The sequence below is a fragment of the Vulpes lagopus genome, chromosome 11, assembly GCF_018345385.1.
Source record: "Vulpes lagopus strain Blue_001 chromosome 11, ASM1834538v1, whole genome shotgun sequence".
Classification (NCBI taxonomy): domain Eukaryota; kingdom Metazoa; phylum Chordata; class Mammalia; order Carnivora; family Canidae; genus Vulpes; species Vulpes lagopus.
The window spans coordinates 1,516,833-1,536,656 of record NC_054834.1 but is presented as its reverse complement, the minus strand read 5'-3'; the positions used below and the strand labels follow the sequence as shown (position 1 = coordinate 1,536,656).

At 52.0% G+C, this 19,824-nt stretch overlaps 1 protein-coding gene across 1 annotated transcript in view; it reads right to left on the bottom strand.

The window, feature by feature from the left end:
* Positions 1-358: 358 nt before the first annotated feature.
* The window catches only part of SPATA48 (spermatogenesis associated 48), a 59,857-nt gene continuing 40,391 nt past the window's right edge, over positions 359-19,824 (bottom strand). Inside the window, exons 6-9 of the mRNA XM_041773510.1 lie at positions 19,104-19,145; positions 14,721-14,828; positions 4,648-4,755; positions 359-482 (exon numbers count right to left, since the gene is read on the bottom strand). Coding sequence (XP_041629444.1) covers positions 359-482; positions 4,648-4,755; positions 14,721-14,828; positions 19,104-19,145 — 382 coding nt within the window. The remainder of the gene's footprint in view (positions 483-4,647; positions 4,756-14,720; positions 14,829-19,103; positions 19,146-19,824) is intronic.

Below are 19,824 nucleotides of genomic sequence, written 5' to 3'. Positions count from 1 at the left end.
AGTCTATGATCTATGTTCTACAGTTATAATCACTGCACTGACATGGTCAAGACATGAAACCTCCAGGCGGACCTGGCATTCCAAGTCTAGCGAGGACTCTTCTAGAAATAGAACCACTGCTCCTGGTGGATGGCTTCCAGAAAATCTTGGCTGCTATTAGGGGAACGGTGGTACTCAGGCGAGTGACTGGACTTGGAGTCCAGGACACTCTGTCTCAGGCAGAAAAGAGCACCAGACCTCATCCGAACTCTACAGACATACCCGGGACACTCCTGGGTCTTTTATTTCCCCGTCGCACCATGCGCAGGGCCTCCCCAGGGCTGAAGTTTATAAGTCCCGTTCAGAGGGCACGCCTTTGTCAGTAGCCTGCAGTTTCCTTTTGCTTCTTATTGAAGGGATTGTAGGGTTTTACAGTTGTGACCATTCGAGACAGCGGTGCCTGGTGACCGAAGAGGTCAACTTCCATTTCTTTCCGTAAGATGCTATAGCAAGGTGGAGAAAGAAGAGAAAAGAAAATGGCCCATAAAATAAACGTAAAAAACGTATAACCTCATCTATTTTCCAATTAACGATACACGTGTTCAGGAGAGTGAATGAGGGTCAGGGGGGCACATAAGAGAAAGAGAGACTGGGAATGATTGATCCTTGTGTGCACTGTTTCATTTATTTCTTTTATTGGCTCTCAGTTTCATTTACTGCGTTGTATACATTATATTGTGATCAGTTTTGTTGACTGTAAATCTATTCTGTGCCTAGAATTACAGTAGGTGCTAAGAATATAGACAAGGAAGCGCTCAAAAGTTACCATACAGAGGCTCTATGGGGGTGAGCCTGGGGCAAGAGACACAGAGTTAGAGTCACCTGTCTGCGCTGAGAAAGGGACATCCCCCAGGGTCTATGTCAGCAAGGAGTTAAGGGAATTGTGACCAAGGCAGGTGGTAGATAAAGAAGGGGTGCAAGGAGAGAGAGGTGGGAGGGCACAGGGGACACGGGGAGAGGCTCAGGGTGGGGGTGATGAGCCACATGTAGGGCTGAGAGTGGGTTCCCCCCGGCAGTGGGGTTAAGCTGAACGCTCTCACACATCCTTATCCTCACATGCCTTAATTTGCTCATTAAGCAGCAGGAATAATGCTGTCTACTTCGTCTGTTGCAAAAAATAAAAGAAAATGAAACTAGAACACAACGCAAATAACACTTTCCTAACCACAGTTTACACCCAGAGGTGGTCTTCCCAGTGTGGACATGGGTCATGCCAACTCTCTTGAACAAGTGCTTACAGCCAGCGGCAGTTTTGCTGTGCATTTGGTGCTATTTGAGTCACATGCACACACAGTGTGGTGTTCATACGTGGAGGAAGTCACAGAGCACAGAGCAACTCAACCTAAAGTGGATTTTTTTGATGCTATGATTATCATGAAGTCATAATTTTTTTAAGTTGTGGGAAGTGGCTGTTGAAGAGCAAACTCCAGCTCCTGTGCAGGGGGCGTTCTGGTGTGAAGGAAGGAACCCACAGGAAACACTGGGCTGTCACGGAAGCAGGAGTCAGGATAAGTACCCGTGCACGTTCCTTCGCTCTCGAAATGGGAGAGTCACAACACTCGTCTCCCCCACCTCCTGCACAGTCTCATCCACTGATCTCTTTCCTTGCTATTCTGTGTCTCATCTCAATATTAACCTAAAGCACAGTCGGCCTCCTGCACACCTCGCTCAGTATGAGTTACCGGGACCCCGTGGACCGCAGCCCCTTGGCATTGACATTCAAGGCCTAATCTTAACCCCAAACCACCACGGTGGCCTCCCAGGCACAAAGATCCCCGGCAGACACACCAGCCCACCCTCTGCACTAAGGGTGTCCAGGGTCTCTTCTCTCCTGGTGGCCTTACCGGCCTACACCGGGTAAGCAGGAGCATCTTGGTTGACTGGTGATGTCAGAATGTGGATGTCGGGAGGTTGACAAAGAGTGGGCTGGGGGGCGTGTGGAGGGAGGGGAAGGGAGGCTGGGTGTTTGCCTCTGCAAGAAGCTTAGAGGAGAGAGGAAGGGAGGGCACAGAAAGGGGTGGCTACTCAAAGGGGACGCCTTTGAGGCAGCAGGGAGGTGGCTGGAGTGGGAGGCACGGGGAGGGGGGGAAGAAGGGAGGAGGGAGGATGAAGCTTCTAGAAGAGTGAGACCTTGTCTCTGCGGGGGAAGGAGACAGAAGCAGTGGTGGGAGCAAAGATCCTGATGTTGGGAGAAGGAGGGGAGAAGCCACTGCAGCCCCGGGAGATGGGCTGCCGGCACCACGGGGCGTGTGACAGAGCCGCGGCGAGGGTGCCGGGTGCGGGGTGCCCGGGGCATGCCCGTGTGCACACGGCCTCCCCGAAACAACAGGAAAAACACAGCAGATCAGAGGCAGCATGGGGGGAAGGCAGCTCACTAAGTTCTCAGACTCGTCACAGAGCGCCCTCCACCCCCACTTTCCTGGGGGAATTTTCAACAAAAATACATTAAATATAACGTCACAAAAATGGGGAGGTGATACTTCACGATGGAGAACCTCGAAGGCCCGGCTTGCCCGATCTCGAGGGCCAGGGCGCCTCCTGGCGTAGACGGAGCTTTGTAAAACCTGCCGGCGCCCCCGTGTTTTCTCGCCGTGGCCCGGCGCCTGTCAGGTGCCGCCGTCGGGGGGCGCGGGCTGGAGGTGTGGGCGCCGGCCCAGCAGCGCTTGGGGGCTTCGCTGGGAGTGAGCCTGGGGCTCCTGTTCCCAGAGCCGTGTGCACCCCAAGGATAAGAGCCCCAGAGGAGCCATGTCTCGGGGTCCCCAGGCCCCGGCCGGAAACAGTGGGCCGGAGCGCCGTGTGCGGGGTGTGCGGGTGGGGAGTGGGGCTTCCTGGGGTCAGCGGTGGGTTCAAATGTGGCCAAAAGATTCGAGTTCTTTTCCCAGGTGGTAACGGCCGGAGCAACAGGAGGAGCGGTGGGACCAGCAGCAGGAACAGTGGAGAACGGTTTTCCCCTGGGAGATACACGTTTCCTCGAGGTACCTCGGACGGGGACAGCAGGGTCGTCAGGGTCGTCAGGGTCGTCGGGGTCGTCGGGGTCGTCGGCTGCAGAAATGAGCTGGAGCCACGGGGAGTGAGAGCGGAGGCCCGAGACTCGGGGAGAGGACGGATCATGAAGGAGGGGGCGGGTGTCGGGCACGTTCGCCACCGTCTGGGAAGGCAGCCTGGTCTCTCCGCCGTCACCAAGTGCCCGGGCAGGGAGTGACTCCAGCCTGGCCGACACCGTCTAAGTGGCAGGCATCGGGGCGCATTCAGTATTGTCGCTGTTTTAGGTTCTTCAGTGAAATCAAATTCATTCATCGTCCAAGTTTCCCTCAGTCCTGCCTTAGCAAATGGACCTGTGACATCTGCACACGTGTCCCGAGGGAAGGCCGACCGGGTGCCAGCTACCGGCCCCGGGTCGGCCGAGAGCCAGCGACCTCCTTTCCTGCGCTTCCCCTCAGGTGGCCCAGGCAGTCCTCGAACCAAGCGTAGGGCAGGGGGCGACGCCCCGTCAGCGGGCCCTTCCTCCTCCACCGCAGCCCGAGGGGCCAGGTGGGGCGCACAGGGTGTGGAAGGGTCTGGGCGCCGCACACCGGGCCACACGGCCGTCCTGGGGCCCCGGCTGCATGGCCAGGATCCCTGGACGCCCAGCCCGGACGTGTCTATGAGACCGGGGCCCTCGTCCAGGGCTGGTGGCAGGAGCGTCTCCCGGGAAGCCCTGCGTCGTGGCCACGAGGCGCCCCCGGGTCTTCTGCCTGCCTCGCCGCCCTCATCTGTGGGGTGGGAACACAGGAGCACGAAGTCCCAGGGTCCCTGGGAAGGTGGACGAGTCGGCAAGTACCAAGCCCTTGGTGGGGGGGAGCACCCCCAGGGAGTGAGCGTGTGGTGACACGCGTCAGCCTGTCCTAGGGCTCCGGTGAGCTCCTGGGGCAGCACGGGCGTCTGTTGGCTCCAGGAAGGACGCGGGGGTGGGTAAAGGGGAGTGGGGGGGCCAGCGGGCAGCTGATGAGCCGAGCAGCGGCCCCTGGGAACACGCAAGACACCCGGGGCACGGCGCAGCCCCCGCGGGAAGGCCCCCTCGGAGGCCCTCCGGAGCGCCCCGTCCCCCGCGCCCCCCTCTCCTCCTCCAGCGCCCACAGCTCCCCACCCCCGAGCCCCTGTTGCTTCTCTGGCGCCTCGAGCACCTCTGCGCAGCCGTGGCGGCCTGTGAGCTCCCGGGGCCGCGGCCCTGGCTGTCAGCCGTGGGCTCGGGGTCCCGGGGCCGTCCGGAGCGTGGGCTCCTCGGGTGTTTGATGAACGCGTGGATCCTGCAGCAAAGGCAGGGAGGACCCTCGGGGGAGAACCGCCGCCCGCCCGCTCCCAGGCCACCGGGTAGGGACCTGCCGAAGCCCACGTGTGCGGGGTCACACCTGTGTCCTCCTGTCGGCAAGGCCAGGCCTTGCGCCAAACGTGTGCGGATTTGGGCTCCTTCAGCAACAGCGGGAAAATGACCGCTTCCGTCTTTGGGACTCGACACCCCATTTTCTAAACGATGCAGATTTGCCCCGGGTGTGCGATGACCCCGACGAGGGTCCCCCCGCCCTGCCCCGCGCATCTGGTGAGCACATGGGTGGCAGGACTCAGACTCACCGGTGGGCTTCGGAGTCCAGCGACGGGGTTGCCGGCGGGATTTCAGGGTGTGCAGGGCGGCTGGCTGCGGAGCGCCGCTTGCCGGTGTACCCCGGGATGTCGGCAGAGCTGGGGGAAAGGGTTCAAAGAGAGGGGAGGTGAGAGAGGTGTTCGTGAAGCAGTCGGGGGCCAGCACCCACGTGTGCAAACCTAAAGGAGGACCCTGGAAACCGGGGCCAACGGGAAAGGGGACGGGGTGGGGGGAGACGCTGACTCCGACGCGCAGGTAGACAGCAGCCCACGCTGCGACTAAGACCCTCCTCTCCAGCCCAGGTGTCCCAGGTGTCCCCTGCTGTCTGAATTTGCATGAATTTACATACATGATTCACTGCTGAGCTGTTTCCTAACGAGGGCGGACGCCGGCTCTTCACGGAACAGCAGACCCACATGTGACCCTGCCACGCTGACTCCAGTCCTACCGGACACACTTGCGGGCTCGTTTTTAAAGATTTTATTTATTTACTTGGAGACGGAGAGAATGGGCGGCAGAGGGAGCAGCAGACTCCCAGCCGCGTGGGGAGCCTGGTGGGGGGCTCGGTCCCTCGGCCTGGGGATCACGACCTGACCCGAAGGCAGACGCTTCACCCACGGAGCCCCCCGGGCGCCCCACACAACTGCGTTTTTAAAATAGTATTTTCTTTTTTTTTCTCTAAGATTTTATTTATTTATTTATGATAGTCACAGAGAGAGAGAGAGAGAGAGAGAGAGAGGCAGAGACGCAGGCAGAGGGAGAAGCAGGCTCCATGCAGGGAGCCCGACATGGGATTCGATCCCGGGTCTCCAGAAACATGCCCTGGACCCAAGGCAGCACTAAACCGCTGAGCCACCCGGGCAGCCCTAAAATAGTATTTTCTTACCAGCATTGCTTTACTGCGTTCCTGATTTTAGGCAATTTCTTAAAATTGCACAGATTTAAACAAGTGGTGGCGTGTTCAGCTCCACCCCGCTTGCTCTTCCACCTCCCCGGTCCTGCTCCCAGCGAGAGGGAAGAGGGGCCAGCACGGCACACGCAGGCAGGCTCTTCCCTCGAGACCGGCAAGCAGGTATCCCAAAAAAGTATCTTAGTAGCTCCGAGGCATGTGAATAATGACAAATATTTTTTCCATTTTTTTCAGCAAACGCTTTTTCGGTGGATTCTTGCTGTGTGAGAGGGGGAGGCTGAGCTCGGGCAGGCTGGTGGGCTCAGTCCCGAGGCTGCTTGCGACCTGCGGTGTGGCCTCCGGGACCAGGGCCAGCAGGGAACTTAACCCCTATTTCAAGGAGCCGCGCAAGTCCGCGAAGCGCGTGACCGCTGGGGACTTGAGCGGCCAGCGCCCTGCTGGGGCCTCAGCCTGCGGTGCGGGCCTGGGACGGGCAGGATCGCCCCGCGCCGCCAATCCGCTGCAGCCCGGGCCAGCCGCCAGCAGGCCACCCGTGCCACCCGCTCAGTGGCTGGCGCTCCCCGCCCCGGCCTCCCCGGGCTGACTTCCCTGGCGCCGACCCTCGTCCCACACGGACGCACACGCAAAAGGCAACGCGGCAGCGGCAGCCGAACCTCCGTGCAGGGGGAGGCAGGCTTCATCTGCAGGCCCCTCGCTCGCCGCCAAGGGCTTCGCACACCCCAAGACGAGCCAGAGGAAACATCCGGGGTCCATTTGTCTTAGGGGATACTTTCGAAATACGGGGCTTCGGGGAGGTCCCTACAGTGACAGGTGGGGGGGCAGAGAGGGGACGGGGTGTGGGTGTCTCAAGGGTCAGGGCTGGATTCAAGCCCCACGACTCCGCTCATCAGCACGCGACACAGGACCACACGCATAACCCCTCAGCCTCACTGCCTCGGCCTTGCAAGGGGGCGACCCCGCGACCTGCGTGAGGCTGCAGTGAGATTCCAGCTGTGACCGTGCTTGGTGGGGAAAGGCAGCGTCTCCTAATGCAGACCCTCGGCGTCCCCCCGGCCCCTGCCGCACGCATGGATCGTGGAGAGCAGCCAACCAGTGTGCCCCCCACGCGCGGGTCACGGTGCCGGCGCTCCGTGTACCCCTTCCCCACGGACTGGGGGCCGTGCACAGACCGTTGTGCATGATTCCTTTACTCCCCACACAGCCCGGCTGTGTCCCTCCACAGGTGTCCCTCCTCCCACGGTGATGCGTCAGTACTGGAACGCTAGAGAAGAGAACAGGTGCCAGGCAGGAGGTTGTAGTGATAAACCCCATCAGTGTCTTGCAAATGCCACGTTACAGTCTTGCTCTGACTACAGGTGACGACGGCTTACAGGCGCCCAACAGGGCCCCCAGACGCTAGCAGAGCGACGGGAACTTGCATCGATGGTAATAGCAGAACTGGATTAGCAGAAGTATTGGATCTTGGGAGGCGAGGAAAATGAGGCAGCGCAAGAGCGGGGAAGCCCGCTGCGGGGGGAGCCAGGCCTCTCCTCCAGGCTGACCTGCCCCGTACCCGGCTGTGAAGTTTTCCTCCGAGGATGGAGGCCCGCGAGCCCCAGCCCGGTCACCTGCAGCGGGGAGAAAACCCCAACCACCCCTTCACGGCTCATCCAGGGCTGGAGGGGTTCGATGCATGTGAAGGCAGGCGGCAAACCTCTAGCACTTCTTGGGAGCCCAACTACTTGCAGCTGAAACCCAAGATCTTAAGAACTTAGGGTTTTAATGAGGAATGTACAAAACGGGAGCCAAGTGGGCAGAGAACGTGAAGTTTATCCAGCACAGGCAGCCGAAAAGATGTTCAGTGGTTTCCCAACGTCCCCACAAACTGAAAGCTCATGGGGATTTTGCAAAGGTACCCAAGCCTGACTCCAGCCGCCCGACCTTCTGATTCAACTGGGAGGGGGTGTGAGCGGGGAATTGGGGTCTTCAAAGCTGTCGAAGATAATTCTAGGTAAGTGGCGCTTCGAAGTTTGGAAATCCCCGTGTCAGAGCTACATTTTCAGGTTTGTTGGAGGGACCCGGGTGATTAAATCAGAGTTGCCAAATTCTAGGCAGTGCCCTTTAGGATTTCCTGGAATTTTCTCGAAGAAGTGTGTGTGTGTGTGTGTCAGAGAGGCAACCAAAAACGGGGCAAAATTATTCATGTGTCTGTCTTTCCCCCAAACATTCTGCAAAGCTTCCATGCATGCTCGGGAGGAAATCCCCTTCCTCTGCGTGAGATGTTTTTTCCACTGCCCCTAAAACACCTGCAGAATTAAAATGCCTCTGAAGCCGTGGCCTTCCAGCAGAGCAGAAGATTCTTCTTCCGAAGATTAATCTCTTCGGTTAAGAGGCCGAAGACGGAGGCGAGGACTTGTCAATCGGGGCAGAGCCTGATGCGGAACACGGTACGGCTGCGTGGGCCTCGGGCACGCTGGCCAGTGCCGCGTCGTCGCCTTATACGCTGGACTCTAACGATGCTGTTACGTTGTGTTACGTCACATCCAAGAGCGACAGACCATAAGCCACTCGGCCTTAAGAAATGAATCCAGTTGCATAATAAACTAATTTTGAAATGTGGCCAAATATTTGAAAACAAAAGTCCTCTCCCACGCTGCTGCTACGTCCATTCCATTTGCACCTCTGCAGGGGCGTCACACGGGCACCTTTCTCCACCTTCAGTGCAACGTGCTGACCGTCTGTCAAGGGGAGAGTAGTCTCTGGGGGACACTCCGCAGCCGGGCTGCTGAGGGGGGACGTGGTTTTCCAGGGGAAGGAGACAAATCTACGAAGGGCGCTGAGATGTGCGGGCCTTGACGCGGACTTCCAGTTGGCTCCGCGTTCCAAGACCCCCGTCCGCCCGCAGCCTGGAGTCCTGTGAACCCCTTCTCGTGCCCCGATTCCCGGAGTGAGGTGGGGTTTCGTGCGCTACCGAGGGGATGGGAAGACATCATCACCTAGATTTGCGACTAATGGGTTTTGCCAACCTAGCATGACGAAATGGAAAATAAATGATTTTAGGTACAAGGAATTTAGTGAGCCTCTTAGAGAAGGGAGCACAGAGGGTGTTTCCTTAGAAGCCGAATAGGAAATAAAGGAATAAACGTGCGGGGAGGGCTTGTGTGTGCAGGGCAGGGGTGTGCGCGAGGCCTGGGGCTCAGCCCGCAGAAGCTTCTCTGCTGTTCCGCGGCACCCCCCAAGCTCACTGAGCGAGCGCTGAGCCCCCACAGTGTCTTGGACGCTGGCCTGGGGGGACCTAATCCTCACAAGACCCGCTCGTGGGTCCTAGAGTCGCACCTGCTGTGCAGACGCAGGAAGGGACGTTTCAGAGGAGGTCCAGGGGACGTGTGCAGGGCCGAGGGGGCGCCCCGAAGGTCCGGGCGCTGGGGGGGCCTTGCCACCTGGAGGTCAGGTCGCCGCGCCGAGCTCTCGGGGAAGGCCAGTGGCTCCGTGTCAGGCACACGTCCCTGCAGGCGTCGGGCTCCCGACGGCTTAAGCAGCACGTTTCTAGACGCACGTGAGAGGTCTGAAGACGGCAAGTGGGGCGCAGGCCACCGGGGCCAAGCGGGCGGTGGGGGAGGCAGGGTGCGGGAGGCGCACAGAGGAGCCGAGGCCGGGAGGCTGGCGCAACCCTGGGGCTGTCCCTAGACGGCGGAGCCCAAGCTCTCGGGGCCACACTGCAGGGTCCTGGAGGGGGCCGGGCGCGGCTGGTGGGTCAGGTGCGGGCCGCAGGGGGAAGGGGAGCAGAGGGAAGGGGGCTGCAGGGCCCTGGGGGCGCAGGCGGAGGGGATGGGGAAGGCGGCCGTGAGCCGGGGTTCCCTCGGTTGGACTGTGGGGTGACAAATGTCGGTAGGACCACAGCATTTGGGTCACTGGGCCGGGCTTCTCAAGAGTGTGCGGGGCCCAAGGTCTGTCCAGGAGCCGCAGCTTTACTGTGGCCCCCGAGCGCCTGTACTTGCTTTCCCCCCTTCCTAGAAGAGACACAGAATGAGGCAGAGGCTCCCAAGGGCGGCAGGGCTGGAGCCCAGGGGCCGAGGCGCGTCCTCCTGGGCAGGCCCGAGCGGCCTGGGCCCGGGGCGTCCGGTGGCGGCGCCCGGAGGGGGGGCCCTGCAGCCCTTCACCCCGGGCCTCGGCCTCGGCCGCCGCCTCCGTGAAGTGGGGACAGACCCTGACCCCGCGCCCCTGGCCTCAACACACTGTTTTGAAAAACAAATGAAGGAGTAGATGTGAAAGTCCTGCGAAAAGGCAGAAGTGTGGCCGGGTAAGGAACTACTATTCATAGCCCGCTCTTCAGCCTGGGGTGTGGCGAGGCTGGTTGCTTGGGTTTTTTCTAAGGTGTAGGTCCCGGGGTGACTGGCAGGAGGGCCCCGCTCCCCCCACCTCAGCCCTCAGCCGGCACCTGCCTGAGGATCCATGCGGGACACCCGCTGTTTGCAGACGTGAAGGCCCGTAACTATGGATCCGGGCAGAGTCCTGAAAGGCAGGATGACAGCCTCGTGGAAGACAGCCTGGTGGGGCAGGGGAGCCTGGCCCGTTGGGAAAACAGGCCGGCGGGGTCTGGAAAGCACCAGGTGGGGGGAGCATGGGTCACGGCCAGGGCCAGCTTCCACTTCCCGGGGCTACGGCCCCAGTGGGCTCCTCTCCTCCTCTGGGCCTGTTTCCCGGCTGGTGAGACGATGGGGGCTGAGCCAGGTGAGAGGCATCCCCGACACCCCATGTGGGCAGCTCCAACAGCTCGTCCTCGGCAAAAGAAAACTCACTTCCAGCACGTCCTTAGGAAAGGGCAGACGTTGTGCGTTTGGATCCTGACTTGGCACAGATGGGCTGTTCCCTATCATCCCCACGGTCCCACGCTTGGCACCGCAGCCCCATGAGCACAAAGCATCTCGAAGCTCCGTGGAATGAGTGATAGTTACCAAAAGAACACAAACTCCTCTTCAGTCTTGGTCATTAAGCTCTTGCAAAGGATTAAAAAAAAAAAAAACAGATTTGGAGGGAAAGGGGTTTCTTTATGTCAGTGTTTGCCTTACTTTTTTTTTTGCTTGATACAGATTCTAAGTGAGGAGTGACTTTGTATTTTTTTTTTTTTTTAATTTCTGAAGAGTACTCTGATCCAGTAAATAGTACCTGTTTGGAGAAGGGATGAAAAAGCCATTTTTCCTGAGCTTTAGGATTTCCTGTTGAACTCAATAGATGTTGTGGGTTCACTTAGTTCCTAAATTAGTCTCAAGTTAGAAGTGAAGGACCACAATGTACACTGCGTTAAGATTTTGAGTTCCTTAGCTGTGAATGTTTTGTGATAACTGGGCACTCCTACAAATTAGAAAATATTTCAATTTTAGTGGGAAAACTCTGTTTTTAGGGATTTCTACTACATCAATGCCTGCATAACTGTACAAATATGTATGTGGAGGTATTTATGGTTCCACTGCTTATAACAGGAAAAATACTAAGTCCTTGGCCTATGTAAACTGTCGTGTAGCCTCGTTTGAATCTCATGCAGCCATTCACAAGATTTCAATAGTCCTGCATGTCGCCAGGGAGAACGTGCATGGTGTATCTCCACTTTGCACACACAGACGACAATGCACATGCACCTGTGCTTTCCAGTTACTCACGTGTGTGGGGGGGGAGAGTAAAAAATATACCGAGCTTTTAGTATTGGAATTGAAAATGGAAGAGATATTTCACTTTCTGCACTTGAAAAATATTTGAATTACTTTTACAGTGAGAACATCTGGAAGGGAAGAAAGATGTCTGGTGAGCTTTAACGCCAGTACCAAAGGAGAAGACAAATGTAAAGGACAAGACTCGTTCTGATATAAATTTATATAAAATTCCCCCCAAATGAGTTTGAAACTTAAGAATATTTGTATATTTTGCCTCCATAATTCACTGCAAGGAGTCTCCCTTTAGTAAATGATCCCAAATCACAAAAAGAGTCACATTAAAAAGAGCTTGACGGCATTATTTATCATAACAAAAAAAAAAGCAAACAATTTGCATATGTCACCTAGTCGAGGGAACTAGTTGGTGACAAACACATCTACACAAAGATTATAATGAGTGCATAATAAATGTACCGGTGGTGATGTTGTGATGTTAAAATGGTAAAAATTTTAAATGTCGTAGGATCCTAGCTAATAAATACACAAAAACAAGACTAAAAAGTGCATCTGACAGATGAGATTATGTCAAAATCTTGATAATGGTTCTGTGTTTGTGGGAGAGTGCGCTTATCATCCTTATTGTGACCGATTTCGCTGTACTTTTTCCCATAATATCAGATCCAATTCTATGATTATTTTTTGAGCCCTTTTTTAAACAAATAGTACAATGACCTCACCGGCAATTTGAAAAACCCTGGCCGCGTCAGGTGACGTGGTCACCAGAGAACAGAACCTGATGTTAGTGAGGAAACCGTGAAAGACATTCACTCTTTTGGGAGATTGGTGATCCCAGCGATGGAGCCACCAGAACGTGGAGCCGGCGGCCTTGACGTCTGAAGCAATGGCTTGGCTCGCCCACCGTGAGTAAGTCTCCTGAATTATGCGGAAAATTCTGAAGATAATATCACGAAGACATTTTTTTCTTTAGGAAAGTTTAAAATTGGGGCACCTGGGTGGCTCAGTTGGGTAAGCATCTGCCTTCAGCTCAGGTCATGGTCTCGGGGTCCTGGGATCGAGCTCTGCATCGGGCTCCCTGTTCAGGGGGGCGTCTGCTTCTCCCTCTGCCCCTCCCCCCAGCTTGTGAGCTCTTGTTCTCCCTCTCTCAAATAAATAAAATCTTAAAAAAAAAAAAAAAAAGGAAAGAAAGTTTAAGATGTTTAAGATGAGGAAACAAGGGAAGAGTCACATTTGCTTTGGGACAGGATGGCACCCTATGTTCTGCACTTGGCACAAAGGTAGTAAGTTCATGTGGTTCTGGGTTTGGGATTTTATGCAAATGGCATCAGCGCGTCGTCTTTTAGTTCAGTGCGGTGCTGTAAAAACAACAAAATCTCGTGTTTAGAGATCTGTGTGTATGTAGTGAAACTATACAGCAGCGCAAGGGAAGCGTAAGCCTGCAGCCTGGGAAGGCGACCCAGGTGATGAGCCCGGGACGCACACACAAGTGGCTTCAAAGATATTAGTAAGATATTATCTCTTTATCTAGGCAGGAAATCACATGCATTATGTGTTATTTTACTCCATATGTTACATTTGAGGTATTTTTGCCGATCTACTAACATTTCATGATAAAAGTGAAAAGCATTTCTTTGTGTTCAAAGGTTAAATTTACGTTTAAAACTGAAAAGGTGACCGAAAGAAGAAACTTTGCGAGCTTGGTGGCCCTCTAGCGCTCAAATCGGACAAGTACAATTAATGCCCTTGAGTCTGCTGTGATCCACTCCTGCTCTCACTTCCTCCGAGCAGAAGTCACCAGCAGGAGGGGTAGAAAGGCCTGGTCCCGGAGCTAGTCAGGGAAAACGGCGTGTTTGACATCCACTTCCTAAGATGCTGCTTCACTCTCTGGGAAGAACCACCCAAAAGAACATGTCTTGATCTTTGGCAAGAATGTTTCATAAAATCTTTCAAAATTTAAAGGAACATTTCAAAAGGAAAAGAGTACTGGATTTTTATACACATAGGATGTTTTAAAATTGATTTTATCCCCAAGCCCTTCTTTTAAGATCTTTAGAATTACTATGTTTAATAGCATTGATTTTCTTGGAAAATTTGAGGAAGAATCACACCAACGGATCCTTCCCTCAAGACTCAGCTCAGATGTCCCACAGCCTTGGGGTCCCACGGGTGAACTGATCTCTCTGTGCACCTGAGCTTTGAAAACAGGAAGCTGACTTTTCCGGGGACTCATTGCATCCTGCTCTTTACCATAAATACTTGTGTACGGCGCTTATTCATCTTCAGATTCTTGAGCTACTCCAGGGCCAAGTCTCTGTCTTTTTTCTCTTTATGTTACCACAGTTCTTAACACAGTACCCGGAGCATTTTATAGGCTCTTTGGTCTTTTTCTTTGGGTGCATTATCTAGAGATTTAAGTGAGATGCGTTACATAACTGTATTTTAACACCAAAGTTAGTTTTGAAACGTATTTTATAGTTTGGCCAGGGAGTCAAGAGCATCACATAGACTAGATAACGGAGGGAAATGTAAGATTGCTGCAGGAGATGGCATTGCATCCGCCCTGCCACGGAGCACGTCTGCAGGGCAGCTCGTGAGAAAGGCAGCTGGTTCGTCTCATGGGCACGACTGATGGGTTTTTTGTTTTGGTTTGTTTTTAAAAGGAATCAATTAGCATCGAAAATACTGTCATAAAAAAAAAAAGGAAAATACTGTCATGATTCAGTTTGGTCTCGTGTGAAATGGGCAAGTTTGTCAGTCATCACAGAAACTGGTGGAATATCCATGACACTGAGCAACTCAGGAGCGTAATGAAAAGAGCACAGGATTTCAACCCCCAGCAGCATCTGGGGACTCCCGGGTTGCTAACGCCTGAGCTCTAGTGTTCCCATGGGTGAGAGCAAGTAGCTACACGTATTATACTGTATATACTTATAGAGCCCAACAAATCACATAGTAAATAAATTTTTGTATTTATATATGATACATTATGTGCAATCTATAATACTATATATTTTAGATATTATATATTTTATATATAGTATATCATATTATGAATTATGTTATATAATTTTTATTATGTCACACACTTTATCATCTATCTTACATGTTATGTGTTATATAAGTATATTGTATATAATAGCATATATTATATACATTGTTATTTATGTATTATAAAATATATATTTATGCTGTAAAAGATTATATGTGCATAAATATATAAGTATATTATACATAATTTTATAACATATAAATATATTTTGTATAGTTTATGTGAAATATTTTAAATATATATTTAAAACATTACACGAATACATACCCAGGCACCCAGGCTAGTCAGTGCAAAGCTCTGTGATCTCAGTTTGTGACAAGTGCTTTCAGGCAGCTGGTGTCTTTCTTCTTGAGCTATGTCCATGACAGACCATCTTTTATTTCCCATTTAAGATAAAGCCCATCACCATGTTCCATCCTTAATGGTAACCTAAGGGGAATAATTATGAGTGGGACTCACCGACTTGTGTTTGCATAGAGAATTTTAGAGCTCCGAGGCTTGGCGATGGATGTGATGTCTCCAAAGGGGTTGTCGACGTCATCGGCACTTGTGGACTGCACGTAACCACTGTTGGTGGGACAAGGAAAGAAAACGTGGGTTTCTTCATAAGGGAAACAGAAGAAAAATAGTGAAAGGGAATAAAGGGGAAAGGAGAAAAAATGAGTGGGAAATATCAGAAAGGGAGAACATGAGAGACTCCTAACTCTGGGAAACGAACAAGGGGTAGTGGAAGGGGAGGAGGGCGGGGGGTGGGGGTGACTGGGTGACGGGCACTGAGGGGGGCACTTGATGAGACGAGCACTGGGTGTTATTCTGTATGTTGGCAAATTGAACACCAATAAAAAATAAATAAAAAAAAAAGAAGAACAGAAGAAGAGATCAACAGTGTCCTGACAGCCAAAAGAAATCTTATTTGCTAACATAGATCAAAAACTGAAAAAACAAAATAAAATTATTCACCATGACCAAGTAGGATTTATCCCTGGGACACAAGGCTGGTTCAACACTCGTAAAACCATCAATGTGATTCATCATATCAGCAAGAGAAAAACCAAGAACCATATGATCCTCTCATTAGATGCAGAGAAAGCATTTGACAAAATACAGCATCCATTCCTGATCAAAACCCTTCAGAGTGTTGGGATAGAGGGAACTTTCCTTGACATCTTAAAAGCCATTTACGAGAAGCCCACAGCAAATATCATTCTCAATGGGGAAGCACTGGGAGCCTTTCCCCTAAGATCAGAAACAAGACAGGGATGTCCACTCTCACCACTGCTGTTCAACATAGTTCTGGAAGTCCTCACCTCAGCAATCAGACAACAAAAAGAAGTAAAAGTCATCAAATTGGTAAAGAAGAAGTCAAACTCTCTCTCTTCACAGATGACATGATACTGTACATAGAAAACCCAGAAGCCTCCACCCCACGATTGCTAGAACTCATACAGCAATTTGGCAGCGTGGCAGGATACAAAATCAATGCCCAGAAGTCAGTGGCATTTCTATACACTGACAATGAGACTGAAGAAAGAGAAATTAAGGAGTTAATCCCATTTACAATTGCACCCAAAAGCATAAGATACCTAGGAATAAACCTAACCAAAGAGGTAAAGGATCTATACCCTAAAAACTACAGAACACTTCTGAAAGAAATTGAGGAAGACACAAAGAGATGGAAAAATCTTCCATGCTCATGGATTGGCAGAATTAATATTGTGAAAATGTCAATGTTACCCAGGGCAATTTATACGTTTAATGCAATCCCTATCAAAATACCATGGACTTTCTTCAGAGAGTTAGAACAAATTATTTTAAGATTTGTGTGGAATCAGAAAAGACCCCGAATAGCCAGGGGAATTTTAAAAAAGAAAACCATAGTCTGGGGGCATCACAATGCCAGATTTCAGGTTGTACTACAAAGCTGTGGTCATCAAGACAGTGTGGTACTGGCACAAAAACAGACACACAGATCAATGGAACAGAATAGAGAACCCAGAAGTGGACCCTGAACTGTCATGGTCAACTAATATTCGATAAAGGAGGAAAGACTATCCATTGGAAGAAAGACAGTCTCTTCAATAGATGGTGCTGGGAACATTGGACATCCACATGCAGAAGAATGAAACTGGACCACTCTCTTGCACCAGACACAAAGATAAACTCAAAATGGATGAAAGATCTAAATGTGAGACAAGAGTCCATCAAAATCCTAGAGGAGAACACAGGCAACACCCTTCTTGAACTCGGCCACAGCAACTTCTTGCAAGATACATCCACGAAGGCAAAAGAAACAAAAGCAAAATGAACTATTGGGACTTCATCAAGATAAGAAGCTTTTGTACAGCAAAGGATACAGTCAACAAAACTAAAAGACAACCTACAGATGGGAGAAGATATTTGCAAATGACGTGTCAGATAAAGGGCTAGTTTCCAAGATCTATAAAGAACTTATTAAACTCAACAGCAAAGAAACAAACAATCCAATCATGAAATGGGCAAAAGACATGAAGAGAAATCTCACAGAGGAAGACATGGACATGGCCAACATGCACATGAGAAAATGCTCCGCATCACCTGCCATCAGGGAAATACAAATCAAAACCACAATGAGATCCCACCTCACACCAGTGAGAATGGGGAAAATTAACAAGGCAGGAAACCACAAATGTTGGAGAGGATGCGGAGAAAGGGGAACCCTCCTGCACTGTTGGTGGGAATGTGACCTGGTGCAGCCACTCTGGAAAACTGTGTGGAGGTTCCTCAAAGAGTTAAAAATAGACCTGCCCTACGACCCAGCAATTGCACTGCTGGGGTTTACCCCAAAGATACAGATGCAATGAAACGCCGGGACACCTGCCCCCGATGTTTCTATCAGCAATGTCCACAACAGCCAAACTGTGGAAGGAGCCTCGGTGTCCATCGAAAGATGATGGATAAAGAAGATGTGGTCTATGTATACAATGGAATATTCCTCAGCAATTAGAAACGACAAATACCCACCATGTGCTTCGACGTGGATGGACCTGGAGGGTATTATGCTGAGTGAAGTAAGTCAGTCGGAGAAGGACAAACATTAAATGTTCTCATTCATTTGGGGAATATAAATAATAGTGAAAGGGAATAGAAGGGAAGGGAGAAGAAATGTGTGGGAAATATCAGGAAGGGAGACAGAACATAAAGACTCCTAACTCTGGGAAATGAACTAGGGGTGGTGGAAGGGGAGGAGGGCGGGGGGTGGGGGTGACTGGGTGACAGGCACTGAGGGGGACACTTGACGGGATGAGCACTGGGTGTTATTCTGTATGTTGGCAAATTGAACACCAATAAAAAATATATTTATTATTAAAAAATAAAAAATAAATTAATAATAACCATGATGAGAAACCATCTTGCTTTAAAAAAAAATAAATGCAGGGGCACCTGGGTGGCTCAGCGGGTTGGGCCTCTGACAGCAGCTCAGGTCATGATCCTGGAGTCCCAGGATAGAGCCCCGTGTCCAGCTCCCTGCTCAGCGGGGAGTCTGCTTCTCCTTCTGACCCTCCTCCCTCTCCTGCTCTTTCTCTTTCTCAAATAAGTAAATAGAATCATTTGAAAGAAAAAAAGAAAGAGAGGAAAGAGATGTTCCCATTTTCAGTGCAACGGTTGCCAGGCCCCGATGATCCCAAGCATGGGCCGGGGTGGGAGTAGCAGGGGGTCGTGTGTTTGCACGGAGCCGGGCTGTCTCTGCAGCCCTGGGTTGGCGCCTTCACTGAGGACGGGGAGACCCGGGGCCGGCCAGAGGCCAGCACCTGCCGGAGCCTGTAGGGTGCCTGTTGGGGTCGGGAACCCGGAGCCCAGGAATCTGGGGCAGCCAGCAGGTGCCTTCAGGGCCCTGACACAAGGCTGTGTGCTGTCACCGTGTCCTCGCAGCACTTCTGGGGCCACGGGTTGGAAAGACTGGTCAACCCCGCTCTTGAGCAGTAATGGGGGAGGGGAGGGCGAAGATGAAAGACCCACTTTCTCGGATTTCCTCTGTCCTAGGTACTGTGATCTGAGTCTTTATGCTCCTCCCATGTGCCTATGTTGACATTCTAATGCCTGAGGGGAGGGCGTAGCAGGTGGAGGGAGTGGGGGGAGCTCAGGTCAGGGCGGGGCGCCCTCGGGAGCAGGATTAGAGGGTTTTCTAAGAGGGGTCCCCGGAGCTCTCTTGCCCTGCCACCCCGTGAGGACACACTGCAAAGTCTGGGAGTCCTGTCCCCACATGCTGGCACCCAGATCTTGGGCTCCCAGCATCCAGAACTGTTAGAAATAGCTGTCTGCTGTTTAGAAGCCAGGCGGCCCGTGGCATTTTGGCAGAGCAGCCCCAGTGGACTTCAGTCCACGCGAGGCCCCCCCACGGGGGGCGGGGCGCATCTCTGCGGACTCGGGAAAGCCAAGTTTATTTATTTTTTTTTTTTTTTTTTTTTTTGGAAAGCCAAGTTTAAATTTAGGAAAGGAAGATGAGACATTGCCTGTCCTCCTGCGTTAGCGAGCACGTCACACCTTCCGCGCCGAGTATCAGAGTCTTTCTGGTTGACAACACCCAATATTAGTAGCACCCAGGGTATTTCACTTCATAAAATAACCAATTTGGGGAAACAGAAAAATACCACTCCCCCTTTCTTTCTTTTATCAGAATTGTTAACGGATCTGTGATGGAAGTCCTGACATTGAGCAGGCTCTGTGCCGGCAAAACGTCAGAAACCTGTTCGAGAGGATAAGTTGTCTTAAACAGTGAATTACAAACATGAGTGAGCTGAAAGCCACTACAATTTAGATGTAAATCTAGTAATTTTTAAGACATTAAGAAACACTCTCACTTACGTATACAGAGGAATGTATTTGCTTCTGGAACTTGGACTCACGCTTAGAAAAGGAGAAAATATGGACAATGGAGTTACTGACATTAATGTAATAAGCACCAAATCATCATAGTATTTCTCTTATTAAAAGAAGAGCAAAGTCTTCAGAGAGACCTCATGGGAGTTCACCTCTAAGAGTTTGTAATTTTAAACAGAGGTGATTTAAAGGTGTAGTTTTAGGTGAAAATCAAAAACGGGACAAATGGGGTCCAGCTCCTGCAGACGCCCGCGTCCCGCTTTGCTCTCCGAAGCCCTGTTCTAGAGCCCGTCCCTCTGGCCTCCCTTTTGCCGGATGCTTCCCTGGGCCCCGGGTGGCCCGTATGGGGTGAAGGCGAACCTCCGATTTTCTTAGATACACGCAGTTTGCCCGGTGAGTGGATCTTACTGACAGTCCAGTGCAACCCTCCAGGGTAGAGACGAAGCTCCCGGCATGAAGGTCAGTGATTTACAGGAGATCACGGTTATTTACAGCATCCCAAGGAGCTCTGGGTTTATTTTGTATTTTCCCTGCTCCAGCCCCAGAATTGGCCATTTCTCTAGGAGTCTCAAAATTTCTTTTATTGGAGAATGGTGACTAAAAGCCAGTATGTGGGTGCTAGAGGTGCTTGTGGCCACTGAGGTGTCCCCGCTCCGGGGTCCTCTGAGCAGACGGAGCTAGGGATGCACAGGTGTGTAGGAACCTG